The sequence below is a fragment of the Lithobates pipiens genome, unplaced genomic scaffold, assembly GCF_037356315.1.
Source record: "Lithobates pipiens isolate NorthernLeopardFrog02 unplaced genomic scaffold, aLitPip1_a1.2 Scaffold_22, whole genome shotgun sequence".
Lineage (NCBI taxonomy): Eukaryota > Metazoa > Chordata > Amphibia > Anura > Ranidae > Lithobates > Lithobates pipiens.
This window is the reverse complement of record NW_027507784.1, coordinates 90,801,630-90,829,529: the sequence shown is the minus strand read 5'-3', so window position 1 is coordinate 90,829,529 and position 27,900 is coordinate 90,801,630. Positions and strand designations below refer to the sequence as shown.

At 42.3% G+C, this 27,900-nt stretch overlaps 1 protein-coding gene across 2 annotated transcripts in view; it reads left to right on the top strand.

Moving 5' to 3' along the window:
• Positions 1–27,900, top strand: part of IHH (Indian hedgehog signaling molecule) — a 166,927-nt gene that overhangs the window by 78,197 nt on the left and 60,830 nt on the right. The window contains exons 2-3 of one of the 2 annotated variants that reach the window (XM_077447877.1): positions 2,420–2,681; positions 23,876–24,047. In XM_077447877.1, coding sequence (XP_077304003.1) covers positions 2,420–2,681; positions 23,876–24,047 — 434 coding nt within the window. The remainder of the gene's footprint in view (positions 1–2,419; positions 2,682–23,875; positions 24,048–27,900) is intronic. The other variant, XM_077447876.1, reaches the window with a different exon arrangement.

Genomic DNA, 27,900 nt, shown 5'->3' with positions numbered 1-27,900 from the left:
GCAGGCAGCTCACACTGCCATCTGCGAACTGCTGTGGGTGTCAATACAATGTCAATGACACCCCCCCCCCCCCCGATCAGTTCGCAGATCGCAGTTCGAACCGTGGATTCGGACAGGAATTAGATCGCATGGGTGTGATGCAATTCCAGTGCGGGGGAGGGGGGGGAAGTCCCTGCACCTTTTTTGTGCAAATCCAATGTGAGTTTAGCCATACAAACTGTATGATTGAGTTCGCATTGCACTGACATCGCATGCGTTCCACGCCAGCAATGCGATATGAATCACATGCGATGCCTGTGTTCTCATATGTGTAATCCCAGGCTTAGGGAACAAAACATTTATTTTTAAAATAACAAACATGTTATACTTACCTGCTCTGTGAAATGGTTTTGCGCAGAGCGGTCCCCACCCTCCTCTTCTTGGGTTCCCCGGCTGCGTTCATGGCTCCTCCCTCCTGCTGAGTGCCCCATAGCAAGCCGCTTGCTATGGGAGGCAACTTTTGCACGCTCAATCAATAGACACACACAGAGCAGCTCGGCCCTGCCTCCGCTTCCTCCTCACTGGCTGTGATTGACAGCAGCAGGAGCCAATGAGCAGAGAGAGAGAGAGAGAGAGAGAGAGAGGTCCTGGAACGGAATTGGCTCAGGTAAGTATAAGGGAGGTCTCAGACGGTCTTTTACCTTGAGGCTGGGTTCACACTGATGTGAATTGGATGTGGGTTAATCGCATCCAATTCGCATGAAGGGAGGTTGTGACCGTCTCTCAATGAAGCCAGTTCACACATCACCGGGGCGCCCGTGAAAAACCCTTTCTCGGTCGCTAGAGGGGGGGGGGGTAAAAGTGCACCGCTAGTGGCTGAATAGCGCTGCGAAATTGACGGTAAAGCGCTGCTAAAAATTGCGCTGCTTTACTGCCAACTACACCTGGCCCAGTACAAGATTTTACCTTGGTCCACAGCAACTCTGGTGTGATGGGGGGCTTCTGGTGTAAAAGGGGGGCTCTGATGCAATGGGACTTCTGGTGTGAAACGCAGCCTCTGATGTGATGGAAGAACCTCTGATGTGAAGAAGGGACTCTGATAATATGGGGGGGCTCTGGTGTTATGGGGCTTCTGATGTGAAAAGGAGGCTCTTATGTGATGGGGAGACTCTGTTATGATTGGGTGGGGGGACTTCTGATGTAAAGTGGGGATACTGATATGATGGGGGGGGGGCTTCTGATGCAAAGGGGGGACTCTGATGCGATGGGACTTCTGATGTGAAAAGGAGGCTCTTACGTGATGGGGGGACTCTGATATTATGGGGTGGAGGGCTTCTGATGCAAAGGGGATTCTGATGTGATGGGACTTCTGATGTGAAAAAGAAGCTCTTACGTGATGGGGGGACTCTGATATTATGGGGTGGAGGGCTTCTGATGCAAAGGGGATTCTGATGTGATGGGACTTCTGATGTGAAAAAGAAGCTCTTGCGTGATGGGGGGACTCTGATATTATGGGGTTGGGGGCTTCTGATGTAAAGGGGGGATTCTGATGTGATGGGACTTCTGATGTGAAAAGCAGGCTCTTATGTGAAGGGGGGGACTCTAATATGATGAGGTGGGGGGCTTCTGATGTGATGGGCCTTCTGATGTGAAAAGGAGGCTCTTATGTGATGGGGAGACTCTGATATGATTGGGGGGGGGGGGGTGCTTCTGATGTAAAGGGGGGACTCTGGTGTTATGGAACTTCTGATGTGAAAACGAGGCTCTTATGTGATGCATTTTTTTTTTTTTGCGGGTGGCCCTCCACTTTAAATCCACAAGGACTTTTTTTTACCACTGCTATTCCTTTATTTTGGCTTTTAAAATTTACAAATGCAGCAATTTAGAGATTTTTTGAAAGATAAAAAGTGCATTTTATATACAATTATATGGATCAGACCAAAATGAGGGACAAATGAGGAGGAAAGAGGGACATTGCTCCAAATCAGGGACGGTCCCTTCGAAATCAGGGACAGTTGGGAGATATGTGATAAAGTGTAATCGGGCAACTGATCGGCAGATTGCACAGCTAATGTCGGCATCACCCAGCAGGAAGGAGCATGCAAGTCTAAAGGGATTCTATGAATGCGTTCTTTCACGTGGGTCAGAGTCTTATTACATATTCAAATGAGTTTCCGCCCCACTATTACACAGAGGGGTGTAGGGGTACATGGGCTACATCATGTGATCACAAGATAAAAGAGTTAAAAAAAAAAAAAGAGTATCTGAGCTTTTAGGGTCTTTTTCTAAGCTGATATGCAATAGGAAGCTCTAATGGGTTTACATGAAATCACATTATTTCCTAGAATAACCTAAAGATTCTAAATGTATAAAGAGGAACATTCCTTTCTATCCCCACAGCGAGGGAATGGCTCACACCCTTCTCTCCTTTTTCTTGCAGCGCTGCAAAGACCGCCTGAACTCCTTGGCCATTTCTGTCATGAACCAGTGGCCGGGCATCAAGCTGCGGGTGACTGAAGGCTGGGATGAAGACGGTCATCATTCCGACGAGTCTTTACATTACGAGGGCCGAGCGGTGGACATCACCACCTCCGACAGGGACCGCAATAAATACGGCATGCTGGCCAGGCTGGCGGTGGAAGCCGGCTTCGACTGGGTCTACTATGAATCCAAAGCTCACATCCACTGCTCTGTGAAGTCAGGTAAGACGGCTTGTCTTCTATTCATTTCTATAGTAGGGCCTCCGACCGATGTCGTCTTTGCACGGCCTACCACTAATGGTGACCTTGTCCTACACAGTATGATATCTTAGTCTAGACCAGGCTTTCTGAATGAATGAATGAACGAATGAATGAAATACTTATATAGCGCACAATGCGAACTGAATCGCCTCTAGGCGCTGTGGCGAGCTTTGATCATCTGCTAAAAGAGGAAGGTCTTGAGTTTTTTCCTAAAAGCCAGGTGATTTTCTTCCAGGCGGATGTTGATTGGTAGATTGGTTTCTCAACCTTTTAACCCTAGAGGAACCCCAGAAATAATTTTCAGGTCTAGAGGGACCCTTACTAAAACCAATTCATTAGGGGTCAATAGGAACAATGCTCCTTATATTGGTGGTCCATAGGAAGAATGTTCCCCTAAAGTGCTGCTCAGAATGCCACCCTTAAAGACAGCTAAAAATATATTTTGTGTCATGCTGCTGGCTTTGCTAAGTCATGTTGAACCTTGTAGGCACCATCAAAAAGGTGGTTCATCAGCCACAGCTCAAGGAACCCCTAGAAACCTCTTGAGGAACCCCAGGGTTTCCACGGAACCCTAGTTGAGAATGGCTGGTCTAGACTTATCATGCATCATACTGGCTGTTTGGGGCATGAAATACTGTCTAAGATGTATATATGTGGATGTGTTCAGAGTTAAGTTGACCTCCAGGTAGACCAATAAATGCATTGCTGAAACACATATATTGTTCTTCAGTTCGGCAGGTTTTGTGATCTAGGCACCCCTGCCAGGAAGTGCAATCAGAGCCTATGCCTCCCAGCCAACTAAACGACAGTAAGGCAATACAGCCCAACCAATGACCAGTCTAGGTCTTTTAATGGGCAATGACCAACCTAAAGCGGAATCCCACCACCAGGGCAGTGTGTTCTGGCAGTGGGACTCTTCGCTGTTAAAAAACACACTGCTCTGCGGTTGCAGCTGCTGATCAACAAAGGTTTTCCAACATTCCCCTTCAGCAGAAGTCGATGTAATGATCAACTTCTATGCAACAGGAACGGGCTACACATGGATCAAAATTTGGCTGCTTCCTGCTGGATCCATCTATGGCCAGCTTATATCATTGAATAGACCAGTAGTCTCCAAACGGTGGCCCTTTGCTTGCCTTTATCCGGCCCTTGGGGCACAATTCCTCCCACTGACACCAACAGTGGGGCATAATTCCTGCCACTGACACCAGTGATGGGTTACTATTCCCTCCCACAGACACAAATGATGGGGTACTATTCCCCCCACAGACACCAGTGATGGGGTACTATTCGCTCCCACAGACAACAGTGATGGGTTACTAGTCCTCCAACAGATACCAGCGATGGGGTACTATTCCCCCCCCACAGTCACGAGTGATGGGGTACTATTCCTCCAACAGACACCAGTGATGGGGTACTATTCCCTCCCATAGACACAAATGATGGGGTACTATTCCCCCCACAGACACCAGTGATGGGGTACTATTTGCTCCCACAGACACCAGTGATGAGTTACTAGTCCTCCAACAGATACCAGCGATGGGGTACTATTCCCCCCCCCCCACAGTCACGAGTGATGGGGTACTATTCCTCCAACAGACACCAGTGATGGGGTACTATTCCTCCAACAGACACCAGTGATGGGGTACTATTCCCCCCACGGACACCAGTGATGGGGTACTATTCCTCCAACAGATACCAGCTATGGGGCACTATTCCACCCACAGACACCAGTGATGGGGTACTATTCCTCCAACAGACACCAGTGATGAGGTACTATTCCCCCCCACAGACACCAGTGATGGGGTACTATTCCTCCAACAGACACCAGTGATGGGGTACTATTCCTCCAACAAACACCAGTGATGGGGTACTATTCCCCCCACAGTCACCAGTGATGGGGTACTATTCCTCCAACAGACATCAGTGATGGGGTACTATTCCTCCAACAAACACCGGTAATGGGGTACTATTCCCCCCCCCCACAGACACCAGTGATGGGGTACTATTCCTCCAACAGACATCAGTAATTGGGTACTATCCCCCCCCCCACAAGAAACCAGTGATGGGGTACTATTCCCCCCACAGACACCAGTGATGGGGTAATATTCCTCCAACAAACGCCAGTGATGGGGTACTATTCCCCCCACAGACACCAGTGATGGGGTAATATTCCTCCAACAAACGCCAGTGATGGGGTACTATTCCCCCCACAGACACCAGTGATGGGGTACTATTCCTCCAACACACGCCAGTGATGGGGTACTATTCCTCCCCCCACAGACACCAGTGATGGGGTACTATTCTCCCCACAGTCACCAGTGATGGGGTACTATTCCTCCTCCTGCTGACCACCAACCCTGAGGCCATGTTTATTTGCACTGATGCCGGTCCCGGGTGATTTTCTACCCCCACTGGCCACAATCCAGCACCCTCCAAAGTCTACAGAACACTAAACTGGCCTTTAATTTGAAAAGTTTGAACACCCCTGGTATAGACCATGAAGGAGCAGCAGCACACTGTGCTCTTCCCCCTGTAAGCATATCCCCTGTATTAGACCGACACCACACCATTATACAGTGCAGTAGAGTCCTGGTTATGGTTATGAATGCTAATCTTCTCCCACTCCAGGTACTGCTGTGTAAGGTATTATAGGTGGCTAATATGATGATACATGTAGGTAGTTCCATGTAAAAGTTATTCTTTAACATCCCTATAGCTGTGTTTATTTTTCTATAGCTACCTGGAGGTCAGCTTTCAATGGGGATCGATAGTCTTCTGAATGTTTCTTTTAGATATATATGTGGAAGAGAGCAATTTATTGTAAATAATTGTGTCAGGTTGTATCATTGTTGTAAAAGCCTGTTTTCAGTGTATTGTTTGTAACCATATGGGGGCGGCCATATTTGGTAATTTAATGTGTTAATTAAATGCTCAGGCTGTGCTTCTTGAATACAAGTCTCCCAGACAGGGTCTGTCTGACTGAAAAAAAAAAAAAAGATATATAAAAATATAACTAATGTAAAAAATAAATAAATTATATATATATATATATATATATATATATATATATATATATATAATTATTATTATTATTATTCAGGATTTATATAGCGCCAACAGTTTGCGCAGCGCTTTACAATATGAGGTACACTTACAATACAAATCAATACAGGAGGGATCAGGGGGCCCTGCTCATTTAGAGCTTACATATATACATATGCATTAAGAAAGAATATATATACATACATATATACAAACATTAAGAGAAAAAAATATATACATATGTATTCATAAATAGTTTTATATATATATATATATATATATATATATATATATATATATATATAAATAAATATATATATATATATATATATATATATATATATATATATATATATATATATATATATATTTATTTTTTTATACACACATATATGCATTAAGGGGAAATAATATATATATATATATATATATATATATATATATATATATATATATACACACACATTAAATAAAAAAATATATATATTTATATATATATATATATATATATTTTTTTAAATGTAATGTGTGTATATATGTGTATATATATATATATTTGTTTTATATATATATATATATATATATATATATATATATATATATATATATATAAATAGCTGTATCTGCAGTCTCTAATGAAGTGAAACATCCACAATGATTCTGGTATAAAATCTCTGTCTGCAGTCTGTAATAAAGTGAAACACCCACAATGATCCTTGGTTTTAGGTCTTGAGAAGAAGCAGGCTTTTTTATTCATGGAAGTAGGATGATGTTTTTTTGTATCAGATAATAAGGCTGACATGCTGTATACTGTTCTTTAATCAGCTGTGATATAAGTAATCCTATTAATGTCTGTTAATATTTTAGAAAATGTTCTCTATGTATAATTTATGACTGTAATTCTCTGTGAGATTCGCCATCTTTGCTGTTACCTGTGTATTCTGTCCTGTGTAGCTTAAAGTAGATGTAAACCCTCTAAAATCTCATAAACTGTAAGATGTTAGGGATCTTTTTCGGAGATCATTTGCAATATTTTTTAAATGTGTTACTTTAATAATATATTTCCTGTTGATCCTGCTGTGAAAGGTCCTTATTTAGGCACTTCCTGTTATAGGGTGACAACGCTCTGTCCCTGTCTCCCAAATACTCCCCTGCATTGTCACCATGTCACATTTGCTTCCTAGCGGATGCGCCACGGCTTATTGTGCAAACCTGTTTTGCTGTTGTCACCATCAGCCTGAACAGCGCCGTGCAGCCATCGCTGGAGTATATTGTAGACAGAAAGTGTCTGCAAAGGGGCTGCAGGAGATCAGCAGCTCTGGGATGCTAACAAAACAAAAAAAGGCAAAAAACTGTATTTTCTATTTTAAAAATGGCAATTGTTAGACAGCGCTTTTGCAAGCTAAATGTCATCTAGTTGAGGTTTACATCTGCTTTAATGCAATAGTGATTGTGTTTTACAGCTCCTTATATGTCAACACGTGTTTATGGGTCGTGTCAGACCCAAAATGTTTCACTGAACTGGATGCATTGTATTATAAATGATTTATGTTGGCTGATAGGAATGCTGACTGCACTGGCCTATAAGCAGAAGGAGATGCTAAAAATCTGTTTATTGGTTGCAAACGAGTGAAAAAGTTGCACCAAAAATGACTTTGGTGTAAAATGATGCAATACCTTTCTTTTTTTCTTCTGATTAGTACTTCTATGACATGTCGCCTTCCTTTTTTACACAATGTCAACTTTGTATCTGCGGAATAGGTGGAATTCTACGCTTGCGTTGTTAGCTTTAGATATAGTAAGGTTATTATTATGGTGTCACCGGCCTCCTAGTGGAATTTATGGAGATTGCACCCCAGAGCGGACAACCAGGAGGATCAGGTTATGGCTGAGTCCCCACTATCTATGAAAAGGCTGAGGTCACTGACAGCAATACAGACCCCAACCAGTGATAAAACCCTGCCTCACCTTATTTAGGACTAAACTAAATCTGTGCAAATGAGGAATATACATTGGCCAGCGATATGTGCATGCAGACATTTATTTACAGTTAAATATGTGTATGAGATGGAGCCAGACTGAGAAAAAATGGCTGTAAAGGAGTTAAGACCACATGAATAAATTCCTGGTATGTCACAAAATACACCAACAGTATCATTTTTCAAGAAAAAATTCAACTGTTTATCATTAAAGGCAGCTCCTGAGCTCCAGTCCAGTGACTTTGCCTAGGCTGAGATGATGTCATCAGTCTGCTGCAGGCAGGAGGAAGCATTTCCTCAGTCTCCTCTCCCCCCAATAACCAGACTGCAATATTGTAAATTTGTAGCAAGTCACAAGGTTTTCCAAGAGAAGTATTAAAGAAAAGCTATCAATATACACGTATATACAGTGTATATATATATATATATATATATATATATATATATATATATTCTTTTTTTATTATTTATAAATATATCTATATAAGCTAGAAAAGCTATCAATATACACATATATACAGTGTGTATATATATATATATATATATATATATATATATATATATATATATATATATATATATATATGATTTTTTTTAATTATTATTTATTTATATATATCTATATATATTTAATCTAATTATAAAATTGTTGTAATTGTTATTATTATTTATATATATATATATATATATATATATATATATATATATATATATATATATATATATGTATATGTATGTAGAGAGAGAGAGAGAGAGAGAGAGAGAGAGAGATGCACACACCCACACACCAGTATCTCACAAAAGTGTGGAGTACACCCCTCAAATTTTTGTAAATATTTTATTCTATCTTTTCATGTGACGACACTGAAGAAATGACACTTGTCTACAATGTAAAGTAGTGAGTGTACAGCTTGTATAACAGTGTACATTTGCTGTCCCCTCAAAATAACTCAACACACAGCCATTAATGTATAAACTGCTGGCAACAAAAGTGAGTACAGCCCTAAGTGAAAATGTCCAAATTGGGCCCAATAAGACATTTTCCCGCCTAGGTGTCATGTGACTCGTTAGTGTTACAAGGTCTCAGGTGTGAATGGGGAGCGGGTGTGTTAAATTTGGTGTTATCACTCTCACTCTCTCATACTGGTCACTGGAAGTTCAACATGGCAAAGAACTTGCTGAGGATCTCAAATAAAAAAAAAAAAGGAATTTTTGCTCTACATAAAGATGGCCTAGGCCAGAAGAAGATTGCCAAGACCCTGAAACTGAGCTGCAGCACGGTGGCCAAGACCATACAGAGGTTTAACAGGACAGGTTCCACTCAGAACAGGCCTCGCCATGGTTGACCAAAGAGGTTGAGTGCACGTGCTCAGCGTCATATCCAGAGGTTGTCTTTGGGAAATAGACGTATGAGTGCTGCCAGCATTGCTGCAGAGGTTGAAGGGGGGAGGAGTCAGCCTGTCAGTGCTCAGACCATATGCCGCACACTGCATCAATTGGTCTACATGGCTGTCATCCCAGAGGGAAGTCTCTTCTAAAGATGATGCACAAGAAAACCTGCAGACAGTTTGCTGAAGACAAGCAGACTAAGGACATGGAGTACTGGAATCGTGTCCTGTGGTCTGATGAGACCAAGATAAATTAATTTGGTTTAGATGGATGACAAGCGTGTGTGGCGGCAACCAGGTGAGGAGTACAAAGACAAGTGCGTCTTGTCTGCAGTCAAGCATGGTGGTGGGAGTGTCATGGTCTGGGGCTACATGAGTGCTGCCGGCACTGGGGAGCTACAGATCATTGAGGGAACCATGAACACCAACATGTACTGTGACATACTGAAGCAGAGCATGATCTCCTCCCTTCAGAGACTGGGCCGCAGGGCAGTATTCCAACATGATAACGACCCCAAACACACCTCCAAGATGACCACTGCATTGCTAAAGAAGCTGAGGGTAAAGGTGATGGACTGGCCAAGCATGTCTCCAGACCTAAACTCTATTGAGTATCTGTGGGACATCCTCAAACAGAAGATGGAGGAGAGCAAGATCTCTAACATCCACCAGCTCTGTGATGTCATCATGGAGGAGGGGAAGAGGACTCCAGTGGCAACCTATGAAGCTCTGGTGATCTCCATGCCCAAGATGGTTAAGGCAGTGCTGGAAAATAATGGTGACCACACAAAATATTGACACTTTGGGCCCAATGTGGACATTTTCACTTAGGGGTGTACTCACTTTTGTTATACAAGCTGTACACTCACTACTTTACATTGTAGCAAAGTGTCATTTAGAATATAGAAGAAAATATTTACAAAAATGTGAGGGGTGTGAGATACTGTATATATCTATCTATATGTATGTATATATGTATGTGTGTGTGTGTGTGTGTGTGTGTGTGTGTATAAATATATATATTTTTTTACTATTCTGTCCCATATGGAATAAAGTACTTTGTCCCATGTTGCTGGCTGGATGCTTCCTAACACTAGTTGTGAGGTTTGAACTGCCCCTCCCCCCTTCCTCTTCAGCTACAGCTGATCTGACAACACCTAGAAAGGAGACGGGTTCTTTGTACCGGCAGCTTGTCTCGGCTCTGAGCACTTTCCCGAAACAAACAGCAGCAAGTAGAATGCAGAGGCTGAAATCCCCCCCTCCCTCTGCATTCCTCTTGCTGCTGCTTGTCCCAGAAAAGTGCTCAAGAGTCCAGACAAGCTCCCATTATAAAGTATCCATCTCCTTCCTAGCTGTTGTCTGATTGGCCAGTAGAGGAAGGCATGCAGTTTATACTTCTAGGTACGTGATCCAGGAGAGCCACTTTGCTGCCATATAACATCATTATGCGGTTGGTAAGTAGTTAATCAGTACAGTTTTCACTCCTAAAAAAATCGAGTGACCAGGACCGCGCATGCTCAGAAACTAATTAAAAAACAACACATCACATCATCACGGGAAGTTGTATTCCATAACATATTTGTTTTCAATATGAGACTAGCATGAAAAAAACCTCCCAAAAAAACGACGATCATTCGTCCGATATTGTCATCGGGCGGACGGGGCATTAGCTGTGTAGGACCAGAAGAAAACCTCTGTAGAGTTATTTCAGGTGACACATTCAGTGTTTGTTATTGACAAAGGTTAAACCTTCGCTTACTAAATTTCTGCTTCAGAAGATCGATAATCAATCGATGATGTACTTTTCTTTTGGCTGACAACTAAATCAAAACGTAGGATGGCTTTTAGGGGAAGTGTACTATAAAAAGATCTCGGCTACATGACTGAGAGATGCGTTGCTCCAGAAGATGCGTTGTGACAAACACACCGGCCATAGTAAAGGGAACCTGTCACAGGCAGCAGGACACCACAGTGATCGCTGGGCAGACACAGCAAGTAGCTGGACATTGGTATGTAGTATGGCTGTATTGGTCTCCCTGTGATCACATCTGTCATGTCTGCATTAAAGAAAAGTTCACATGCAGTCCAATGCATTTTTTTCTGCATTAAAAACGCACGGAAAGAAGGTTATATGGTTTTCAGTGACATAGTTCACATCAGTGCATTCCAGTTCCAGAAAAAAAAGTAGAACATGCTGCATTTTTCCTGCACTGGACTGTATTACAATGCTATAAAATGCACTGGAACGCACCTAAACGCACCAAAAAACGCACTGGAACACACATGTCCTTATTAAGGGCCAGTTGACAGCACATGCTTCACAAGGAGAAAGAGCAGAGCTGTGGGAGGGGCCCAGCAGACCCCACCCTCTGCAGGAGGGGCGGAAACAAGACCAGTCACTCTGCGCAAGGAGAGAGAGCAGAGCTGTGGGAGGGGCCCAGCAGACCCCATCCTCTACAGGAGGGGCGGAGACAAGACCAGTCACCCTGCGCAAGGAGAAAGAGCAGAGATGTGGAAGGGGCCCAGCAGACCCCACTCTCTACATGAGGGGCTGAGACAAGACCAGTCACCCTGCACAAGGAGAAAGAGCAGAGATGTGGGAGGGGCCCAGCAGACCCCACCCTCTACAAGAGGGGCTGAGACAAGACCAGTCACCCTGCACAAGGAGAAAGAGCAGAGATGTGGGAGGGGCCCAGCAGACCCCACCCTCTACACGAGGGGCGGAGACAAGACCAGTCACCCTGCACAAGGAGAAAGAGCAGAGATGTGGAAGGGGCCCAGCAGACCCCATCCTCTGCAGGAGGGGGTGGAGACAAGACCAGTCACCCTGCACAAGGAGAAAGAGCAGAGATGTGGGAGGGGCCCAGCAGACCCCACCCTCTACAGGAGGGGCGGAGACAAGACCAGTCACTCTGCACAAGGAGAAAGAGCAGAGATGTGGGAGGGGCCCAGAAGACCCCACCCTCTAAAGGAGGGGCGGAGACAAGACCAGTCACCCTGCACAAGGAGAAAGACTTGTGCTGTGGGAGGGGCCCAGCAGGTCCTACCCACTACAGGCTGCCTGCACAAAACTACAGGAGGGGGGCAGAGACAAGACCAGTCACTCTGCACAAGGAGATAGATCAGCAGTGATAGGTCTTTATTACAGGAAGTCTCACACTGGATTACTGAACAGATGTGGAAGAAATACACCATGAGGCATAGCAAGACTCTGAGAGCCACAAGCATCACACCCAAAGGCAGAGGCATGATGGGACTTGTAGTTTTGCAACAGCTGGAGGTCCGCTAATTGCATATCCCTGAAATACACAAAGCTCACAGAGATTCAAGAAGAATACACCTGAGGAATGGATTTAGATAATAATTGCTTATCCCGGCGTTCCCCTTTAACTCAGGAAGCCACAAGTGCCAAGTTCACTTTTGACAGCCGGGACATTAAATACCAGCAGCGAGGACGTTCCCGGGCCCCGGGCCCCGACCCTTAGACGTTTTAGCATTTTCTAAGGTCTCTTACCCATTCACCTGGAGATTTACTTTGTAAGATTCAAAGACAAACACTGCACACAAATATTTGCTGAGTATTCTGGTGGGTTTGGACGGGGCTCAGGAAGTTTGCATAATGTACCGTACCACCTAATCCCCCCCCCCCCCGAGTTTCGGTTTGGGAGGGGGTGGGGTATATACAGAGGTGTGCGTTGTCACCTGCGTCCCGAGTATTATGCTGACCATGCACAGTTAGAAAATAGTTTTGAAAAAGCATTCGATACGCTTGACCGTTCAACTTTTGAAATGTTAGTGGGCAAATTTCGATTCTCAAAATGCAAATTGTATGCCAAAAAAACAAATCTACATGTCGGATTTTGTGCGCCAAAACTAACGATTTTCAAAATAGTAGTGGAATCGATCGAAAACAGTTCGAACAAATCTACAGCGCATGTGAGTGTTAAAATTGAACCCGGAATACGAATTTATCCAAAATTTTGAATTATCTGAAATATTGAATGTCACATCTAAACAAGTAGAACAGAATGATTTGATGATAATAATAATACTAATAATAAAAAGTTTGTAGTATTATTCTTATTTATTATTATTAATTCGTTAGGTTCCATTCGTTTAGATGCGGCATTCGTTATTTTGGATAATTCATAGCTTTGGAAAAATTTGTATTTGTTACGTTCATTAACAGCCAAATTTGAAAGGAAATTCCAATACCTATAATTTAATAGTTAGTAATCATTAAGTTATTATTAGTTAGTTATTATTTCAGATTTTCTAGTTTTCAGGTTCTCCTCCTTATTTTTGGATTTTTGTTCTTTTGAATTTTAGTTCTTTTTTTCGAATTTCTGAAATTTTGGATTTTCGCATTTTGAATTTCCGGATTTTTGAATTTCGAATTTCCGATTTTCCAAATTTTCGAATTTACGAATTTTCCAATATCCGAATTTATGAATTGTCCAATATTCAAGTTTACTAATATTCAGAAAAATTCTTTAAAGGGATTTTCGTTAATTCGGATATTTCCGAATTAACGAATTTGTCGAAATTCGTTAAAAAACTGATTCGGAGTGAAACGAATTGCATATATCTAACCAGTGATCCTTTTTAGCAAACCTTCCTTTTTGCACCCTCCTCCTGCTGGAGTGCCCAAGGCACGGAGTCTCCTTCCTACCTCTAGGCCCGGCCCTGGTTGACAGCGGTGGATCAAGCCTGCTTGATTTGTGTTCAAATGCTCGCTTTTAATCTGGATTAGAAGCCCATGTGACAGGGTGACAACGCAGATGGGATGGAACGTTTAGAAAACAATAATTTTATTGTAAATATTGCAATGTTAAAAGCAATCCTTTCTAAAACTAACATCACAAATTTCATGCGGTGGTGGTTTGTGTACAGTAGTTTCAGCTCAACGTGTTTCACCCTACACTGGCTTCCTCAGGAGACTTGTACAAAATATCACTACTGAGGAAGCCAGTGAATGGTGAAACCTGTTGAGATGAAATTACTGTACACACACCATGACCACATGAAATTTGTGATGTTGGTTTTAGAAATTATTGTTTTTAACTTTAAATTTATGAGATTTTATGAATTAAATTGTGGTACATTGTCCAAGACTTTAAAAATCCCCCCAAAAAACAATAGGTAATACAGCGCTATCAAAAATAATTGCATTAAAAAGAATATTAAAATAGTGAGTATAAGCAGCAATTTTCTTGTGAGATACACAAGATTCAAGATTATATATATATACAAGACACAAGATTTGAGCCCCAAAAAGAGATAAGGCTTCCATAGTGTAAAATCTTCAATGTTTATTGGTTTAAAATTGGGTTGCCCTTACATCAAGGAATGTAATCTTTAAGCTAAAAATTCAAGCCAGCTGGCTAATGGTAGCAGCCTGTGTATTGGGACTTGCGCAAACACGATGACATCAGCACGTCGCTGCTACCTACACATTTTGTCACTGATGATTTTGTGTATTTTCAGATATTTATATATTTCTGGGCTGCGGCGTCTTGATCCCCAGATCTTTGGCTGGTTATCAAACTAAAGGAATTTATAGCTATCATTTAATAACCACTTAAGGACAGTTAAAATGGCTGCAGCCAAACTCAGTGGAGGGCGAATTCTGCAGCATATTTGGAAATTACAGAATCAGAGTATATATAAAATAATTTGCGAAGTGGTTGGAGGGAAGCTTCAGAATGGCAAAGATGTTTTTATTACAAATTATGTGAGCAGACTGCGGTTCCTCTTTAATGTTTTCCTATGAAGACAGGAGGTTCAGGGAAGCAGCAGTTGTGTATCGGACAGTGAAAGGCACCACAACACTCTGCGCATAAGAGCAGTGGCATCGCCATGTTTTGTAGTAACGCCTATTATTGCATTGCCGCAACAAACAGGTGTAAATGGGCCCTAACAGCCCAAGCTGTCCATCAAAAGTGACAGAAGACCTGGCATTTTTTATTTACACCTAAAAATTGGTAGTTTTTGCTAGAAAATTGCTTAGAACCCCCAAACATTATATATTTTTTAGCAGAGACCCCAGAGAATAAAATTCAATCATTGTAAATTTTTTCTGTCACACGGTATTTGCGCAGCGGCGTTTCAAACATTTTTTTAGAAAAAAATACACTTTAATGAATTTTAATGCAAAAAAAACCCACAATATTTACCCCAATTTCCAACAAAAAAAGCAAATAAAAAACAAAAAAAACACAATATTACCCCTAATATTTACCCCCAAGCAACATTATTACTCGAATTGATAAAATATATAAGACGGTGTTACACCGAGTAAATAGATAACTAACATGTCATGCTTTAACCACTTCAGCCCCAGAAAGATTCACCCCCTTCCTGACCAGGCCATTGTTTGCATTTCGGCACTGCGTTGCTTTAACTGACAATTGCGCAGTCGCGCGATGCTGCACCCAAACAAAATTGATGGGTTTTTTTCTCACAAATATAGCTTTCGTTTCGTGGTATTTGATCACCTCTGCGATTTAGATTTTTTGCTCTATAAACAAAAAAAGCGTAAATTTTGAAATAAAAATTAATAATTGTTTTTACTTCCTGCTATAAAACATTTCCCCCCAAAAAAAAATAAAAAATATTTATTCATCAGTTTAGGCCGATATGTATTCCGCTACATATTTTTGGTTAAAAAAAATTGCAATAAGTGTATATTGATTGGTTTGCACAAAAGATATAGCGTCTACAAAATAGGGCATAGATATATGGCATTTTTATCATTTTTATTTTTTTACTAGTAATGGCGGCGATCAGCGATTTTTAGAGGGACTGCGACATTGCGGTGGACACATCGGACACCTAACTGACATTTTTGACACTTTTGTGGGAACCAGTGACAGTGCCAAAAATATGCACTGTTATGCCCCATACACATGGTCAGAAATTCCAATGGAAAAAGTCCGATCGGAATTATGTTGTCGGAAAATCCGATCGTGTGTGGGCTCTATCGGACTTTTTCTGTCTGAATTTCCGACAGAAAAGCTGGATCTAAAATTTTCCAACAACAAAATCCGATCGGACTTTTTCCGATCGTGTGTAGAGAATTCGGACGCACAAAGTGCCACGCATGCTCAGAAAAAATTTGGAGACGAAAACTATTGGCTACTGGCCTCTGCATAGTCCCATCGTACGTTTTGTACGTCACCTCGCTCTGAACGATCATATTTTCCGACAACTTTGAGCGACCGTGTGTATGCAACACAAGTTTCGTCCAAAATCCATTTGAAAAAAATCAGATTTTGTGGTCAGAATGTCCGACCGTGTGTATGGGGCATTATTGTACTAATGACACTGGCAAGGAAGGGGTTAACATCAGGGGCGATCAAGGGGTTAAATGTGTTCCCTGTGTGTGTTTTCTAACTGTATGGGGGACTTTGTGACCATGTGGGGAAAATCACAGAGATCTGTCTTCCTGCTTATCAGAAATACAGGATCTGTGTGATCTCCCCTTTCAGAACGGAGATCTACCTTGTTTACACAGGCCGATCCCCGTTCTGTCATCGCGGGGGGGAACGATCGCTGGTGGCCAGTGGACATCGAGCCACTGATTGGCCCCCCCCCCCCCCCCCCGCTGGCCAATGGGAGTGCGTGCACAGCCGGGAGGAACCCGGGAACGCCATAGTGAGTTCCCGAGCCGACGTACAGCTACGGCGATACGCGGGATCGTGCCTCCGTGCCGCAGTATAATGACGGCAGCTGGTCAGCAAGCGGTTAAAATTGCGCATGCTCGTGGAATGGCGGCAAACTATGATACTTTCAAATCTCCATAGAGTTACAGAGGAGGTTTAGCAGTAGAATTATTGCTCTCGCTCCGATGTTCGCAGCGATACCTTACATGTGTGGTGGGAACACCGTTTACATATGCGCGCGCGAATTTCGTATGCGTTCGCTTCTGTGCGCGAGACAGAGAGGGTTGAGGACGATTTTTTTTTTCTTTTTTCTTTATCAATTTATTTTTGCTTTTGAAGGTAGAGGATGAAAAACTCTTACTAGTGATAAATGGCATCATATGTGTGATTGTTATTTTATGAACATCTGGTGTTCGATGTTGATGTCAGGCTAGTAAGGAAAACAAATATTGGACCAAATACAACATCATTAGCGCTCTGCCGCTTTGTGCACAGGGTGGCACCCACCATAAACGTAGGAATTAGGTACTTCCTGTGCTAATTGGCACATCAGATACAAATCTTGCACCCAACCCTCCTACCTGGGACCGGAATAGGAAAATCAGTTCATGTAAAAGAGAAAAAAAAACAATTGATATAAGTCTATGATTTTTGAATTGCGGAAGGAAACTAAAGCAGAGCTGGCTCCAGACACTGACCATAGGGGGGTATTTTATCTTTAAGGTGGGGGCACCTAATGTTGGCACCTCCTTTTGCCTCCCCATGACACTGGCTTTGAACCACATACAGTAGAATAATACTGAAACACAGGAAAAACATGGAAATGCCATGCAGAGAGCGTTCCTGTTGAAAATAAAACAGTATACACTGGACGTACAGTGCCTTGCAAAAGTATTCACCCCCCTTGGCTTTTTACCTATTTTGTTACATTACAGCCTTTAGTTCAATGTTTTTTTTTATCTGAATTATATGTGATGGATCAGAACACAATAGTCTAAGTTGGTGAAGTAAAATTAGAAAAAAATAAACATAAAACAATTTTTCAGAAATAAAAAATGTATAATTGGCATGTGCGTATGTATTCACCCCCCTTTGTTATGAAGCCCATAGAAAGCTCTGGTGCAGCCAATTACCTTCAGAAGTCACATAATTAGTGAAATGATGTCCACCTGTGTGCAATCTAAGTGTCACATGATCTGTCATTACATAGACACACCTTTGTGAAAGGCCCCAGAGGCTGCAACACCTAAGCAAGAGGCACCACTAACCAAACACTGCCATGAAGACCAAGGAACTCTCCAAACAAGTAAGGGACAATGTTGTTGAGAAGTACAAGTCAGGGTTGGGTTATAAAAAAATATCCAAATCTTTGATGATCCCTAGGAGCACCATCAGATCTATCATAACCAAATGGAAAGAACATGGCACAACAGCAAACCTGCCAAGAGACGGCTGCACACCAAAACTCACGGAGCGGGCAAGGAGGGCATTAATCAGAGAGGAGCACAGAGACCTAAGGTAACCCTGGAGGAGCTGCAGAGTTCCACAGCAGAGACTGGAGTATCTGTACATAGGACGACAATGAGCCGTACGCTCCATAGAATTGGGCTTTATGGCAGAGTGGTCAGAAGAAAAAACAAAATGTCACATTTTGAGTTTGGGAAAATGCATGTGGGAGACTCCCAACATGTATAGAGGAAGGTGCTCTGGTCTAATGAGACTAAAATTGAACTTTTTGGCCATCAAAGAAAACGCTATGTCTGGCACAAACCCAACACATCACATCACCCAAAGAACACCATCTCCACTGTGAAACATGGTGGTGGCAGCATCATGCTGTGGGGATGTTTTTCAGCAGTCAGGACTGGGAAACTGGTCAGAGTTGAGGGAAAGTTGGATGGTGCTAAATACAGGGATATTCTTGAGCAAAACCTGTAGCACTCTGTGTGTTATTTGAGGCTAGGATGGAGGTTCACCTTCCAGCAGGCCAATGACCACAAACACACTACTAAAGCAACACTTGAGTGGTTTAGGGGAAACCTGTAGATGTGTTGGAATGGCCTAGTCAAAGCCCAGACCTCAATCCAATAGAAAATCTGGGGTCAGACTTAAAGATTGCTGTTCAGAAGCGCAAACCGTCCAAAGTGAAGGAGCTGGAGCAGTTTTGTGAGGAGGAATGGACAAAAATCCCAGTGGTAAGATGTGGCAAGACTCATAAAGACTTATCCAAAGCAACTTGGAGCTGTGATAGCCGCAAAAGGCAGCTCTACAAAGTATTGAATTTAGGGGGGTGAATAGTTATGCACATTGACCTTTTCTGCTATGTTGTCCTATTTGTTGTTTGCTTCACAATAGAGCTGCCACGACGAGTCGACGTAATCGATTACGTCGACCACAAAAATACGTTGATGTGCGTGCAGGGCGTCGATGCGTCACAGTGGCAGTGCTTATTATCTACCGCTACCCTCCGTGCTGCCGTCCCCCTCTCTTCTCCTCACTCTCTTCTCCCCTTCCGTGCCGCCGTCCCCCTCTCCTCTCCCCCTCCGTGCCACTGTCCCTAGGGGTGCAACGGATCGTCACCGATCCGTGATCCGAACGGGTCACCCCGCTCGGATCGGCACATGCTGTGCTCCGCGGTCTCGGCCTTAGGAGAGGCTGCGGCTTCGGCCTAGCTCCGAAGTGGCGGCCATCTTTCTACACCCAGGCTTTTACAATGTGATCGCTCTGACGGAGCGATCACTTGTAAACAAACCGGCGTCATGACATGACGCCGGTTTCTCTCTCCCCTCTCTGTATTGATCTGTGCAGTGGAGGGGAGAGGTCAGATGTAAGCAGCCATCCCTCCATACCCAGCCCAATACTCTGCCAGCCCGATACAATACAATACTCTGCCAGCCCGATACAATACAATACTCTGCCAGCCAATGCCATACAATACTCTGCCAGCCAATGCCATACAATACTCTGCCAGCCCGATACAATACAATACTCTGCCAGCCCGATACAATACAATACTCTGCCAGGCAATGCCATACAATACTCTGCCATACAATACTCTGCCAGCCAATACTCTGCCAGCCAATACTCTGCCAGCCAATACTCTGCCAGCCAATACTCTGCAATGCAATACAATACTCTGCCAGCCAATATTCTGCCAGCCAATACCCTGCCAGCCAATACTCTGCAATACAATACTCTGCAATACAATACTCTGCCAGCCAATACTCTGCAATACAATACTCTGCCAGCCAATGCCATACAATACTATGCCATACAATACTCTGCCATACAATACTCTGCCAGCCAATACTCTGCCAGCCAATGCAATACAATACTCTGCAATACAATACTCTGCCAGCCAATACTCTGCCAGCCAATACTCTGCCATACAATACTCTGCCATACAATACTCTGCCAGCCAATACTCTGCCAGCCAATGGAATACAATACTCTGCAATACAATACTCTCAAGGTTATCCAAAGGATTAATTAGCTAATCAAAAAAAAAACACTAGATTCATTAAAAAATAAAAATAAAAAAATAATCGGATAGTCGTTGACTAATCGAAAAAATAATTGATAGATTAGTCGACAGACAAATTAATCGTTAGTTGCAGCTCTACTTCACAATAATAATAAAAAAGTTGTGGGCGTGTTCTGTAAATTAAATGATGCAAATCCTCAAACAATCCATGTAAATTCTGGGTTGTGAGGCAACAAAACACAAAAAATGCCAAGGGGCGACGGCTGTGCATTTGCGCCACTGCTGTCTTTGAGGTATCTAGGACCTGGCAGAGATTGGCCAGTGATTATGTTCATGCACGGCTGGAGTTCTGTGCGTGAACACAAATGCTGCTAGCTTCTGGCAGATTGCCACTATGCCATCCGGTGGGGTTTGTACACACGTGCACAAATCCACCATGTACGCGCGCATACGCCGAAGAGCTGCAGCTTAGTACCACACTGCCTCCAGGGATAGCTCTGACATAGCTGTCCCAGGAGGCAGCAGGGCCCAGCCCTTGCAGCATGAGAATAAATACAATGGTAAAAAATAAAGTTTGCTGGATTGAGTTTAGTTAAAGTATAGAGGATGTATGTAACATGCCCGGTCCACCTGCCCCTCTCACACTTGGCAGTTGTCAAAAAGACAGCCTGTGTAAATTCAGCTGCTGTTGTCAAAAAATCCAGACACAGTGTTTATAAACATTGTTCAGAAAGAAGACAGAGATATACAAAGTGACATTGTTTATAAACATTGTTCGGAAAGAAGATAGAGAGATACAAAGGGGTTTACTTACTAAAGCTACAGAGGGCAAAATAAGTCACAATACTGCATACAAACCATTCAGCTTCCAAGTTTTATTGCTAAAGCCTAATTGAACAAGCTGAGGTTAGAAGCTAATTGGTTTATATGCAGAAAAGTGACTCAATTAAGCTTTAGCGATAAAACCTGGAAGCTGATTGGTTTGTATGCAGTATTGTGACTTATTTTGCCCTCTCTATCTTTAGTAAACAAGCTGAGGGTAGAAGCTGATTGGTTTCTATGCAGAGAAATGACTAATGTTGCCCTCTCTAGCTTTAGTAAATAAATCCCAAAGTGACATTGTTTATAAACATTGATCAGAAAGAAGACAGAGAGATACAAAGTCACTTTGTTTATAAACATTGATCAGAAAGAAGACAGAGAGATACAAAGTAACATTGTTTATAAACATTGATCAGGCACGAGATAGAGAGATACAAAGTGACATTGTTTATAAATATTATTCAGCCAGGAGATTGAGAGATACAAAGTAACATTACATTTTTAGCAACTCTTTTTCATAAATCTGCAGATAAAAGGATGAGCTTATCATTTCAGGTAAAGCAAACTGACAAAAATATAAGTTTTTTTTTTCATTTTTATCAAAATGTATGTCTAATTAACCCCTTATTAACCCTACCTTACCCTAATCAGCCCTCATTAACTCCTTTCTCCCCTTTGGTTTTAATGCAACAGCAAACATTTATTATTTTGTAGCTTACCAATACTTAGATGTGATGTCCGCATTAGAATAGAATTGCATAGAGCTGACCCAAACACCCTTTACGCAGCCCCCCCGCCGGTGCTCCTGGCCCCTCCTCTCTGTTCAGTGCCCCCCATGAATGTGTGCTCGTTCCTGAGCCCCACTGCTGCATCCCCTCATCACTGGCTTTAATTGACAGCACTAGGAGACAATGGCTCCCGGGGGGCCCAGCAAAGCCAGCAAGACCCAGAAGTGAGGGGAGAGAAGAGCTGCTGACATGCACAGAGCTGGATTGAATGGGGGCTCAGGTAAGTAAAAGTGGGGGGGGGGGGGGGGTGCTGATGCCTAAAACATTGTTTACCTTAATGCAAGGAATGTATTGAGGTACAAAATGTTTAGGCTTTAGAACCACTTTATGCTTTTTTTTTTTTTTTCGTTTTTATTTATTTTGTTCTTTTTCTATTAGAGTCATTAAAAATGCAAAATTGACCAAAAAAATGTCTTTCAGCAAGTGGTATATAACTTTGCATTGCTTTCTACCAAAATTATAATTTTAGTGTCATTTTAAATATGACAAATAACAGATTTAAATCTATACTTTTTATCTACAGTAGCACTTTTTTTTTTTATATATAACACTGAAAGTAGAAAAAAGGTGTGTGTTTAGTTTTATTTATTTTTTTGTGTCTAAACTGCATAAAAAATAATGTTTGCTATAAAATAATGGTGGGTTATTTTTTTTTTTTTTTTTTTTTTTTTTTTGTGAATGGGGTGAATGGATTATGAAGGAAATATTAGTAAATAAGACCAATAGGAAAATGAATAAAGAAAGGTAATAGATAATAAGTAAGATCCTATATGAGTATATAATGAAGTAATAAATTAAATGTATGTTTTATTGTATGATGATAAATGGATAAATGGAATTATTGTTTTTTTCTTTTTTTTAATTAATAAAAAGAAAAAAAATGATAACAAAAAATAAATTGCATAGAAAAATAATGTTTGCAAGACTATTTGAGGGGAATAAACCTTGGTTAGCCAATATATATATATATATATATATATATATATATATATATATATATAAGAGGCCCATAGCAGAAATGTAAAAATTGCTCTGTTCCATAGGGATACAGGTATGAGAGTCAAATTGGTTAAAACTAGCACCCCCAGGCTGAAAGGCAGGAGTGCTAGGCCACTCTGCAGGTATTTTACGAACGTTTTAAAAATGACCATAAATACTATGTGGTCCAAATCTATATGTATATGTAAAGGAAGGATAGATTTCTAGACTCGGACAGACCGGGGTCCAATAGAGCCTCCAAATCTCTAGCCCAAGGTCTGTTGGTTGTTGCATTGTGTGTTGTATAATATCAGTCGGCGATCCTGGAACACAACTGCTGGTGATGCTGGAACACCATCTGTGCTGCCCTTCATTCACGAAGCTTGACATAAAAAAAATTCTCAGTCCTAAGAAGTGTCCAACGGCTTCCAATCAGATTTAGACCTGCCTTGGAAGCTTTGTGATTGGTCACGCTTGGACACGCCTCTGAAGTTACATTCCTACTGTCCTCCTCCCGATCCTATGCTATGAGATGTGCGTGTGTTTAATTGGCAGGTGATTACACAGAACTCAGATGAAAATAAATTGCGTGAACTCTCGAACTTTAGCACAGTTGCAGTATTTGCTTGATTGCCTTATCAGCTCACTGGAAGCTGAAAAACCAGCATGGCGGCCATTCAGTGCTGAATGTCGATTGGTGTAAAGACTCCATAAGCTTGCTTGATATTTTAACTTGCAAAAATTGGCTCATTGGCAATTGCTGGTCTTAGACCCAAGAGCTGACAGTCCGGTGTGTTGTTGGCGATGTGTCGTGTCTCGTGCTCCTGCTGAGCTGTCCCTGTAGTGTCTTTCTTTTTTATGGTGCTCCTCCCAGGGGTACTTGGTTGAAGATTGGCCACCCCTTTTTGTCTTCCGGTAAGTATGTTTTGTTTCAATGGTCCTAAATACTCTATTTGTGGCCCGCTGATTGGGGGTGGCTTATAGCCGTCTCTCTGTTCTCTTGGCAGATTCTGCAGTGGCAAGGTACGTGCCGGCCACCCCCCAGGACCAAGCCTGGAAGCCGTCCATTTCCAAGGGAAAGATGGAGGAGGGACAAGATTCGCACTCTGATTGGAGGACACAAGGAGCAGCTGATGTACAAGTGGAGAGGAGTCCTGATCAGTTGGACAACCACCTAAGGTGAGGAGTGTTTCCAATACAGGATACCTGTACTGAATGAATAAGGAGCTACCAATGCTGAGTTCTTCTTCTTAAAAATGCTAGTTGCCTGGCAATCATGTTGATCCAGTAGCTTCAATACCTAATTACCTGGGACAAGTATGTAGATTAGAAGTTCTGCATTGTCTCCGGCAACCAGACAGATTTTAGATCATAAAACCTAAAGGCTTCTTCAGTATGATGGTGGGCCATGTGTAAAGTATTATCAGCGTCCACAATCATAATCCATCTTCTATTGGTTTAGCTTCACTGAAGTGAATTCTGATTGGTTGGCATGGGTTATTGTACGTCACACTCATTAATTTTGTTCTTGCGCTGTTACATAGGTTGAAAATGGGTGCATGTCCATCAAGTTCAACCAAAGGACAGAAAATACAATAAAAAATAATAAAAATACTAAATAATAATAATAATAATAATATAAAAAAAAATACAATAGAATTCCAAATCTGCATTAGATCCAGAATAAGGCAAATAACCCATATAAAGGCAAATTTTCCAAAAAATTTTACCCCAGAGGAACCCTTAAAATCATTTTCAGGTTTCAGGTAACCCCTGCTAAAATGCATTAAGCAGGGTCAGTGGGAAGAATGTTCCTTACATTGGTGGTCAGTGGGAAGAATGCTCCTTACATTGGTGGTCAGTGGGAAGAATGTTCCTTACATTGGTGGTCAGTGGGAAGAATGTTCCTTACATTGGCGGTCAGAGGGAAGAATGCTTCTTACATTGGTGGTCAGCGGGAAGAATGTTCCTTACATTGGTGGTCAATGGAAAGAATGCTCCTTACATTGGTGGTCAGTGGGAAGAATGCTCCTTACATTGGTGGTCAGTGGGAAGAATGTTCCTTACATTGGCGGTCAGAGGGAAGAATGCTCCTTACATTGGTGGTCAGTGGGAAGAATGTTCCTTACATTGGTGGTCAATGGGAAGAATGTTCCTTACATTGGCGGTCAGAGGGAAGAATGCTTCTTACATTGGTGGTCAGTGGGAAGAATGTTCCTTACATTGGTGGTCAGTGGGAAGAATGCTCCTTACATTGGTGGTCATTGGGAAGAATGCTCCATACATTGATGGTCAGTGGGAAGAAATGCCCCTTACATTGGTGGTCAGTGGGAAGAATGCTTCTTACATTGGCGATTAGTGGGAAGAATGTCCCTTACATTGGTGGTCAGTGGGAAGAATGCTCCTCATTGCAACACATTGGTGTAAACCGGGTGCATAAGTAGAGGAGGTATTTTGCCTTTTCATACAGTGGGACTGCGCTGGAATAGCCACACACTCCCACCCTATCTGGTGTGAATATACTCTTATGCCCCGTACGCACGATAGGATTTTCCAACAACAAATGTTGGATGTGAGCTTGTTGTAGGGAAAGTCTGACCATGTGTATGCTTCCATAGAACATTTGTTGTCAGAATTTCCGCCAACAAATGTTTAAGAACGGGTTGTCGGAAATTCCGATTGTGTGTACACAAGTCCGATGCACAAAAGTCCACGCATGCTCGGAATCAAGCAGAAGAGCTATTGAACTTAATTTTTCTCGGCTCGTTGTATGTGTTGTACGTCACCGCGTACACGACGTTCGGAATTTCTGACAACATTTGTGCGACCGTGTGTATGCAAGACAAGTTTGAGCCAACATCCTTCGGAAAAAAATCCACGGTTTTCTTGTCGGAAAATCCTATCGTGTGGGCATAAGTGTTCCTTATTGCATGCTCCAATTATACCGTCAGACTGTAGTGATTGCACACATACCACACACTAGTGTAGAAATCTTTACAGCACATACTTACTACAAAACTGATATCTGTTCATGTTATGTAAAAGTTCAAAGCCAAAACCTTTTCATTTAGGATAGAGAAGAGACATTTTTTTTTTTTGGGCTATCTTTATCATTTGGGGTGATTTCCCTTCACTTCCTGTCTCATAAACACAAGAGGAAGTGAGAGGGAAATCTCCAAAACGAGGGAATCTTCTATTAGACAAATGTCTCCATTGGAGAATGTCCCCTCTCTTCCTGTTCTGGTCAATTTTGGATTTCCCTTTACTTTCTGTCTCGTGACAATGGTCACTCAGACAAATAAAGAGGTGAAAATTCCCCAGCGGGGACATAAACAGGAATAAAAGAAATTCCGAAGTTGCGTTAAAAATCATTAAAGCGGTTATATACCCGCTGATGTGTTGTTGTTTTTTTTTCCTACCTGCAAAGGAAAAGGCATAATGAGCTAGTATGCACCGCATACTGGCTCATTATGAAATACTTACCTTAGAACGAAGCCCCGACATTTGGTACGATCTACACTGAGGGAGCTGACATGCTCCCTCTGCGTTTCTTCCGGGTATCGCGGCTTCGGCACTGTGAGTGGCCGGAGCCGCGATATTGTCACTCCCGCGCATGCACACGGGAGATTTCTTCCCGGCAGGGTCCGTCGTCTGCCGGGCTTTTAGCCGGGAATCCCCTGTGTGCATGCACCGCTGCAGTCAGCGGCGCATTGCGAGGGGAATATCTCCTAAACCGTACATGTTTAGGAGATATTTTTTATACCTACAGGTAAGCCTTATTATAGGCTTTCCTGTAGGTAAAAGTCCCAAAAAGGGCTATACAACCACTTTAAAGACCATAATGAGTCCAAGAAGACTAATTATAAGTTGAATACAACAGCCAACACATTTCAGTGGTTCACACAATCCCTCTTCATCAGTTCATATTTAAAGAGGAGGTCCATGCCCCCCCCCCCACGAAAAAAAATACTGTAGCTGTTGACTTTTAATATTAGGACACTTGCCTGTCCTGGAATCCAGTGATGTCGGCACCCCAGACAATATTTCCATCTACTCTCAGGTGCTGCCGTCGCCATTGCCTGTAAGGGAAACCTTGCGGCTTTACAGCTGGTTCCCTACTGCGCATGCACAAATCGCGCTGTCCTTTATGAATGGCCCGGCGGTGGGGGAAAGAAGGAGGGGGGGGAATCTCGCCGCAGCCAGGTTACCTGGAAGTGCTGACGGGTGCCTGTCAAAACCAGGTGCCCCCCCGAAAGGTGTCAAATGTTGCAGCATAGGGGGGGGGGGGGGAATAAGCAGATAAGCGGAGCTTCCACTTTTGGGTGGAACTCCGCTTTAACATCTAAACCCTGATAAAGGGGGATAGTTTAGATCCCCAAAACATGGAGGTATTATTCAATCATCTGATGGATGATTAAAGTTGTCTTGGACTTATTTGGGTCTACTGATCTTTCTCCACCTTTTATATTTACTGGATTTTCACTGGGGGGGGGGGGCCCATACTGAGGGTACCTTGTTTGGCAAGAGTGGGGCCATTGTGCCTTACAAAATTGAATTGGACTGACCATTGGTAATTCTGTATTACTTAACACCATTGTTCCAATCACCTCCCTGTAATTTCTTCCGATTTAGCACTAAAACCCCAACATGGGTTCTAATGCTTCCCCACAATATCCAAAACAAAACAAAAAAAGTTTTGGGTTTAGATACACTTTAGGTGCACAATTATAAAAATGACTGAAATAACTGTATTCGCTTTATATATGTTTATAAATTCATAAATGTATATCTATAATAGATAGATAGATAGCCTTTGTCATCTGCTATGGCACCTTGTACGATGTCCCCTGTTTCGTAAAGGGGTCTCCAAACTTTCTAAACAAAGGTCCAATTACTGTCCTTTAGACTATAGAGGGGCTGGACTGTGGCCAGATAGAGTAGAACATGTCCCAGTGTCACTGGGAGTAAACAATGCCACAGGCTAGGTGATTATTGGTAGTAGAAAAAAATGACTATGGGGGTTGATTTATTA